This window comes from Galendromus occidentalis, unplaced genomic scaffold (genome assembly GCF_000255335.2).
Source record: "Galendromus occidentalis unplaced genomic scaffold, Mocc_1.1 scf7180000077440, whole genome shotgun sequence".
NCBI lineage: Eukaryota > Metazoa > Arthropoda > Arachnida > Mesostigmata > Phytoseiidae > Galendromus > Galendromus occidentalis.
The window spans coordinates 413969-422308 of record NW_003805428.1 but is presented as its reverse complement, the minus strand read 5'-3'; the positions used below and the strand labels follow the sequence as shown (position 1 = coordinate 422308).

Genomic DNA, 8340 nt, shown 5'->3' with positions numbered 1-8340 from the left:
GTTCGGAGTCGGAGGTTGTCGGCGCGGCTTACAACATTCGTCCATCACTCTTGGAAGCGAAGGACAGCTAAAAAATGTTTGCTTCTCTGCAGCGTGTTCTAGGTCGAGCGAGTGAGCGGCAAGAAGAGACAAGTGCTCGTATCTGGGACCGTTTTCCCAGATGTGCATACGACATAGAGTTTTCCTGGAGTTCCTTCTCTCGTGTCCCGCGGACGCAGAGCGAAAACGAGGCTGAAGAGATCCGACTTTCGAAACGTCCGTAAAACTAAGGCGGCTGAAAGAAGAAATGACGACATACATATGGGGGAAAATGTGAGACGGAAGATGGGACAATGCGACGGCGATGGGTGTATTCGCGACGATTCGCCTTGGATAGTCGTACTTGAAGCGCGCTGCTAGTTTAACGTCCATAGCTGACGAGCATCCGAGACAACCATCCAGCGAGTTAAACCGCTGCCAGAATCTGAAAGAGAACGGCCGAAAGCCGTCGGAGAAGCCTCGGTTCCGACGTCAAGTGTGGGACAAGCGGAGAAGAGAAAGAGCTTGAGGCGTTTTAACGAAAATAATTGGATGTGGATGGCTCGGCTCCCTTCGTTGTACTCGTCCTCCTCTTGTTAAACCCTGTCGTTGACGTCTCCGTCATCGTTGTTGTTGTTGCTGCCGCTATTGTTAGTGCTTAATCTCACGCTCGTTGGCTTCGCCCCCTCACGAACATCGGGAACCAGGAATCACACCCCGAACTCTCCTTCCGTGAAAGTCAACGTAGGTTTGTCGCGTTTCACCTTCGAATCTGATTGCACATCGAGGATATCTCCTCTTCAATTCTACCGCGCTGAGATTCCAGTTCGGATTCAATATCGGCTCTGGTGTCAGTGGATTCCAGGTCCCTGTAAGTTCGGTGCTAATCCGATCCTAATCATTCGATCCCTTGTCTGAAGAATATGGGAGTCCACGAGAGATCCTGGGAGCAAACGGGTCGCGACCGTGGCGATCGAATGTGACGAATTCGAAGCCGAACTCGCCGGTCAGTCGCGATGAGGCTGTCACCGTTTGAAACGAGACGATTCCTCGAGCCTCTCCAACCTGATCTAGCTGACCTTGGGACAAAACAGCGGAAGCAGCATTCTCCAGGCCTCTCCCAGGGAGGGAGGTCCCCGATGATCATAGATTGAATGCAATCGCCTCGCTGTAAATCTGCTCCTCGAATTCTGATATCCATGCCGCACATTCCACTTAAATGTCCCGATCACCACTTCACCTCATCCGCTCGGTCGCGGAATTTCGCTTCCAGCCTTGACACCTGGATGAGGATGGAGTCAGAACCTTCCATCACAGAAGATTTTCTGCAGCGAACTGTATCTTGCCTCTGGTCTCCCCGTCAGGAAGCTGTGCATGCCGATATTGATCAGAGGACTTCCGCTCAGAATAGTTTACTCCGCCTCCGGGAAAAAAACTCCCAAGATCTCTATACGAGAGCACAGGAGCCTGTAGCGATCCCTTTCAGGATGACCAGATAAAGCTAAATTTAGCCCCAGCAATTATTCGGATGAATGTTCCCCGGTGCCGTGTGCCAACCTGCCAGTAGGGAGAGCAGGTCGTCATTGAGAGCCTCGATTCACGAAGTCATATAGTCCGGAAAGCTTTGGACATCAGACACTCGGATGCTCTATGTGTGGCCAAGCCTCTCGAGCCACTGGTTGTGCTTATTATAGTCTGACGGTTCCTCGTCCGTCATCTCTACGCCCATCCGTATGGGTCCGACGTTTTTGGACCTGACCATGGGATAATTCGCTTCGATACGATCGAGAAACGTTCCCAATCCTTCATCCATCTGACCGAGCTCCCATTCGTCCACTAGTCGCAGTAGACGGATACACGACCTTTGCTGCGGGTCTGGCTCACTTTTTATTGGTCCCTCTATTCAGTCGTACAACAGTGTCGTCTTAGAGGATGCTATTCGGGGACGCAGGAGAGAACGGAAAGTGCACCTGAGGAAAGCGATGCACTCCGAGGAATGATACTGGCTCGATTTCGAGAACATTGATATTTAGGCTTTGGCGCTTACTCTGAAATTCCGGGAATTTTGGTCACGTTACAATCCGCTCTTTCGTATGTCGTCGACAATTCTTCAAGGGGTGGTTTTACGGTCTATTCGTCATAATCAAGATTCTGCTCGTGAGAGCACAGAGCAGTGAAACTCGAGCTTATCGTGTCAGAACTGTCAGACGGTAATACGACAGAAGATGAACAATCGCGACCGACGCCGAAACCGTCGGCCCATTGAGCCGGTTTCCTCTCCACCTTTTCGTCCGATGTCATGAGAGCCGTGAGTCTTGTTGTCTAGGTCTAGAGGACCGGAAAAATTTCATGATACAAGCATTCTTCGGTGGTGGTCTCGTCCTTAAACGACGAGTGTCTCTGGAGGGAAGCTCGCGAGATTCCGACAACATTGAATATGAGCTCCAGCATGAGGTATTCGGCCAATCTCCCTTGTATTGGGGGAGAACGACTCCCCTCCAAACGACATTTTGCCGAATTGGCCCATGTGTGCTATTGCAAGCTTGTTCCGCGGCTCAACCCGCGAACTTTTTCACTTCGAAATCTCGATTCCTTCGACGAGATGGCGGCGAAGCTTCGGCTCGGGGGCTTTACTTAGACTCGATAATGAGCGTTATCCTTCTTGGCAACCTTGTCGGACCTTAATCTCCGCGCTGAACCAAAACGGAAAATCTCCGCGTCCGAAGTCTCCGAGCATTCATGGCTCCCGGAAACGAGCGAGCCCCACTGGAGCTGTCGGCGGAGAGAAAAAGAGAAAAACCCAAGACACGACTACCGGGATCGTCTGATGGGGAATGATACAAAGACAGAAATCTTGACGATGTACTCATGACTTGCTCGAAGACATCAGGCGCCGTCGTGAGCTGATTTTAATAAATGTCACCTCAATGAGCGCATCCCGAGGCTCCTGCTCTGGGTTGTATGAGTCCGTGAGGTTCTCAAGATGGCTTCTGAATACGTGTCGAAATAACCCGATCTCGTCGATTCTCGAGTATGTCTAGACGGATTTCCCAAGCGGCACTTCGAGCCGGTTCGCCCTGGATAGTCTATGTTTATGGGAGCGGGAAAATTCCGTGTGCGCTCGGAAGAAGACCAACGATGAACGCTCAACCACAATTATGCCTGATACGCGGACGTAGCCTGTCGCAACAGAACGCGTGCGGTTATGGAGCTCTTCATCAGTTTGAGTAGATGAACGACTGAACCCAACACGAACGGGATTCGAATCGCTCCAACGGCTCATCGAGTTAGATGAAGGGTTGGGAGTGGCTATATTTGAGCATTACATTGCAGGGCTCCTCTCACCGAGAAGGACGGGAGAGGAAATAAGATCGACGAAAGTACTCGGGCTTGATGTGCTGCGCGGTTGCGAGAATCGGAATTCCCGATGAATCTGTGGTGTGGGGGCCCGCTCGCAAGAATAGAAGACCGCTCGCACAATCAGAATTCCGAAGGCCATCTCAGTTTACTCACCTGCAGGCACCGTAGAATGTAGAGAAAGAGAGAAGCGACGATCTGGACGGAGCTCCTTTGAGCTTCCATTCGCCGGCACGGCAGGTTGGAGCTACTCCGAGACGTTGTTTCTTCACACATAAATATCAACCAGAGATGAGCGTCGGACTGTTGGACATTTATTAGCAGGCGTGCGCTCCGTCTACCCGATCTTCCCCCTCACGATAATCGAGGCATGAATAATCTGGATTCGGTCAGTATATTCTTGGAGAGCTCGATCTTCGAGTCCGCAGACTTCGCTCCCAGCCCAACCATGAGAATCTTTCGAGCTAGCGTTGACGGCGAATGCAGGCGCCCTCGATTGTCGCTTCGAGCGATTTTCGGGTGAGTCCCGATCCACAGTTCGTGGATTCCGCATCAAAACTGACCGGAGGCAGATCCCCTGCGGAGGGCTTGGTCGTCATCATTTCGGTTTCAGACTCGCTTTTTGCGGGGCAAGAACACCTCAAGCAGGACGAATATTACAAACATATTGAGTCTGCTGAATTTCCAGATGCTCCGATACATGTCGCGAAACGAGAGAGTCCTCTATCACCATATCTTCATTTCTCAGAGGATCATTCCCACTTCGATATTTTCGAAAAAACGTGGGGCGCTGGCGAGGGAGTGTTTAGGACAGCGGTCCTTAACCTTTTTTGCCCTGCGGAACCCTTATTATTGGTTTCGGACTCTATCTTTCCAAATTTTCCCCTTGATCACCTCAAAGCCCTCGACCACGATCGCATGAAGTATCCCGCATGCATTGGAGCTCAGAAAATTCATTCCAATTCGATAAAATGAATAAAAGTCTGAGCAGCCGAGCAGGAGCTCGCGGAATCCAGGTTAAGAAGCGCTGGTTCACAGAATCCTGGGCACGTCCCCAAGAAGAATACCTAGAATTTGAACCGATTGGCCTTCCGTCCGCGAACAATATTAGATCCACGAGCCTGGCCTAATTTCCATATGGAAAAGAACCATCGTTCCGATATGTGGATAGGAATCCCCGTCTTAATCGGAGGAACCAGGCTTCTTTGGTCCAACCGACAGAGCTCCGGATGGGGAAGATGAACTCCGAACTCTTCGAGCAGTAGTAAACTATTCCCGCCTTCGGGACCAGAGAGCTTTCACGTATCAGATTGGCTTCTCAACCCAAGTCACCACGGAACGATTTCGGTAGCAAGAATGGTTTTCTGGGGAACATTCCCGTCGTGAGTTTCGACGGTATAGTACTCGAGCTCTGAATATATCATGCGAGAATGCTGGGCTTCTTCGGACATCGACGGGACGATGGGACCGTTTGCATCGGAGCGTACGTTGTAAATTCACGAGTATAAGTAAAATGGTCGTTTAATTGTAGCGAAGCATAATTTACAAATATCACCATGTGTACATTTTACAGGAGCCGGGAGTTCCGAGCGCTCATTGCTGGACGTACTTGACTTCGTCGAAGGCTTTTCGCGCTTTCTTGAGTTCTTCGTTCATGGTGAGCAAGTCTTTGACCCTCGCGTACTTCCGAGGGTCTTTGCGAACGAGAAAGATTATGTCTTCCACTTGAACTCTGCCTGGACGTCCTGGAATGAAAAACGACATCGCACAGGATTCTATGAGGAATGCTCCAGCCGATCGGATTCTTCTACCAACTAATCTACGTGACTTTCAGCGACGGACTTCTAGGAAAGGTAATCCTTAGGGAGCATGTATTCGGTGACGTACCGATTTCCATAGCTCTGTGGCACAGATCCGTTATGAATTCGATGACGAGTTCTTCCAGGAGGTCCACGGTCTCCATATAGGGTTGCTTATCGTCTCCGAAACCGTACATCATGGCGCATAATTCTTTGGAGAAGAGTCGCTTCCGCTGGGTGACTTGGGTATCGATTACGTCGTCATCGTCGTAGTCGAAGTCGTCAGCCATCACGATTCCAGAGCAGAGGTGAACTCCGGGGAGGAATCGAACGGGATTCACAAAAGGATTGCGGAACACTAGAACGAGAGGACCTCGACTTGCTTGCGGTGACTCGCGACCGAGTATCTGTCCGCGACCAAGGAGAGTCACGGAAGCGATCACCGGGGATAGGCCTCAAGTTCTGAGCTCGCTTCCCTAGGTGACCACCGTGCTGACCAAGCCGAGATCCGGCGTACCTCCGGCGTTCGATCGCAATATTCCACGGCAGGCGCGAGCAGACGACGCTGATAGTAAACAAAGCGGAACGTCTATGAAAACACGGGGTTGGATCGAAACAGAGTGAATTCCGAAATTCTCCGACTTAGCCCGCTCGAACTTGGAATTTGGAAAGGCTGGAGGAATCTCACGTCAAGAGTGACCATGACGTCAGGATGATAAAGTCTCGGGGTGACTGAGGCGGCATTTCTCGTATGAATTATACACGACCCCGCGAGCGAAATTCGGCCGATGTCTGGTGTTTGGGACTATTTGGCGCGGTTTCACCCACATCGGAGAGGGCTCGCTCTGCCGTGCGAAATTCGGCTCCCGACCGAGAGTTCTGAGATACAACTGAGTACAGCGGACAATCATGGCCCTCTACGTCGATAAGTACAGACCGAAAGATCTCGAGAAGTTGGACTATCACAAGAAACAGGCTTCGTGGCTCAAAGGATTGGTGAGAAACACAACGATGACGACAAAACTGCGTGACTGCCTTAATGGAGACAATGATTTAGCAACTCAAGCCGGCCTCCTCCGCAGGTGAACGGTGGCGATCTTCCCCACCTCCTGGTTTATGGCCCCTCCGGTGCGGGTAAGAAGACGCGCATCATGGCAACACTGAAGGAATTATTCGGCAGCGGCGTAGAAAGGCTCCGTATCGAGCAACAGGTTTTCACGACGCAGAGCAAGAAGAAGATCGAAATCCGCACGGTATTATTTCCATCATTGATATAATCAGATCTCGGATCTACGCTAATTGAGATGTCGTTGAGTTTGCGTTGGATAAAGGCACGCATGTCTAATGAAGCGAATCGTCTCGTTGCAGCTGTCGTCGAATTATCATATCGAGGTGAATCCGTCCGATGTTGGTATCCAGGATAGGGTGGTAATTCAGGAGCTGTTGAAGAACATCGCCCAAACCCAGAACGTCGCCGTCACAGCAGTCCAAGATGACAAAGAGCGGAAGAAAGCTTTCAAAGGTACGGCGCTCGTGGAAATCTTGAAGTCGAAGGTTTCATTCTGGCGTCATTCGAGTCCCGGACCTCGATCTGATCGGGTTTCGATCCCCTTGCAGTGGTCATTCTGACAGAGGTTGACCGTTTATCCCGGGACGCTCAACATGCGCTCAGACGAACAATGGAGAAGTACATGCAGTCTTGTCGACTCATTCTTGTTTGCAATTCGACGACGAAAGTCATTCCGGCTATCCGGAGTCGATGCTTAGGGATCCGCGTGCCCGCCCCTAGTTCTTCAGAAATCGTAAGAGGCGTTTGAATTCGCTCCCGTATTTCTCTCGTCGGCATTCACCCCTGGTCCACGGTTTATTTCTGATTTCTGACTCGAATCTGAAACACAGGTGGGAATCTTGAACTACATTGCTAAGAAGGAGAGCCTGAATCTCCCGCAAGAGTTGGCCCAGAAGATCGCCCAAAGTTCAACCGGTAATCTGCGGAAGGCCATTCTCATGCTCGAAGCATGTCGAGTGAAGCAGTATCCTTTCTCGGCAGACCAGGATGTGATTCTGCCAGATTGGGAAATTTACATCAGGGACACGGCGAATGAGATAATCAAGGAGCAAACGCCACAAAAACTCTTCGACGTGCGGCAGCGATTATACGAGCTGCTGTCTCACCTCGTACCTCCACAATTGATCTTCGAGGAACTTCTCCAGCGTCTCTTGGAAAAGACCGATGACTCTATTAAGGGACGAATAATCGCAGAGGCCGCTCTTTACGAGCATAGAATGCATTTAGGTTCGAAGCCCATTTTTCATCTCGAAGGTTTTGTTGCCAAATACATGGCGGTATATTGTGAATATCAGGAAGAAGCCGCTGCAATGTTCGATTGAGAGTCTCGCCATGCTCTGGAAAAGCCTCCCGCCTGTCTGCCCCAGGAGATGGCGGCTTCGCGACTCTCCGATCGTAGGATCCATTGTCGAATTATGGATTAGAAATTCCGGAGAATTCACGGCACCACTCGAATACTCGAGAGAGATTTTTAATAAAGAGGGAATGGGACTCTTATCAAGCGTACAGGATCTATGGATTCTCCTCCGCAGCAACCACCAAGTTCTCAGAGACCACCTGCTCGAGTGTTCGCATCTAATCTGAGGAGACCGACGAGCGCTCCGGCCTCGAATGACTCAAAGCTCGATCCATATCTCCCCGGCCTGATATCCGTTCTGTACATCCATAAAGGGTCGATCAATCTCGGGGCTCATGGCCGTTCGCCCCCTACCGATTCTCGATCGCGGATATCTCATATGGTGAATCATGGGTGTCGAGTATACTTACAGAGTTTCTTCGGGCATTGTCACAGCCACTTTCCAAATGGAGTACTCAGCCTCAAAGCACAATGAGCTGCACTGTGGGCTGACAAGTAAACATTCTTTTTTGAAAATGACAACCGCCAGGTTTGACATGCTTTTCTGAAAGATTCCGAGCCCCCGGAGCAACCCCGAGTCGTTTTTCCCTGCTGTCCGGCATTTCATACCCCTTTCCTGCAGGCTCCGGAACCCGGAAAAACACCATTTACATTGAAATCCGAGATATTTTTCTCGGATTTTGATGGAAATGTTTTTCCCCAGGTTCCGAAGCCCGGAAAGACCCATTCCCATTGATATC

The 8340-nt window shown here is 50.6% G+C and overlaps 2 protein-coding genes across 2 annotated transcripts; one reads left to right on the top strand and one right to left on the bottom strand.

The window, feature by feature from the left end:
• Positions 1 to 4889: 4889 nt before the first annotated feature.
• Positions 4890 to 5710, bottom strand: Taf13 (TATA-box binding protein associated factor 13). The gene is made up of 2 exons (XM_003743116.2): positions 5263 to 5710; positions 4890 to 5120 (listed from the first exon to the last, which is right to left on the bottom strand). Exons 1-2 carry the CDS (start codon positions 5462 to 5464, stop codon positions 4969 to 4971), a joined length of 354 nt encoding a protein of 117 aa, XP_003743164.1. The 5' UTR covers positions 5465 to 5710; the 3' UTR covers positions 4890 to 4968.
• Positions 5711 to 5752: 42 nt separating this feature from the next.
• Positions 5753 to 7739, top strand: RfC38 (replication factor C subunit RfC38). The gene is made up of 5 exons (XM_003743115.2): positions 5753 to 6170; positions 6257 to 6427; positions 6543 to 6696; positions 6792 to 6976; positions 7074 to 7739. The coding sequence occupies exons 1-5, from the start codon at positions 6084 to 6086 to the stop codon at positions 7563 to 7565; spliced, it is 1089 nt and encodes a 362-aa protein (XP_003743163.1). The 5' UTR covers positions 5753 to 6083; the 3' UTR covers positions 7566 to 7739.
• The last annotated feature ends 601 nt before the right edge of the window (positions 7740 to 8340 follow it).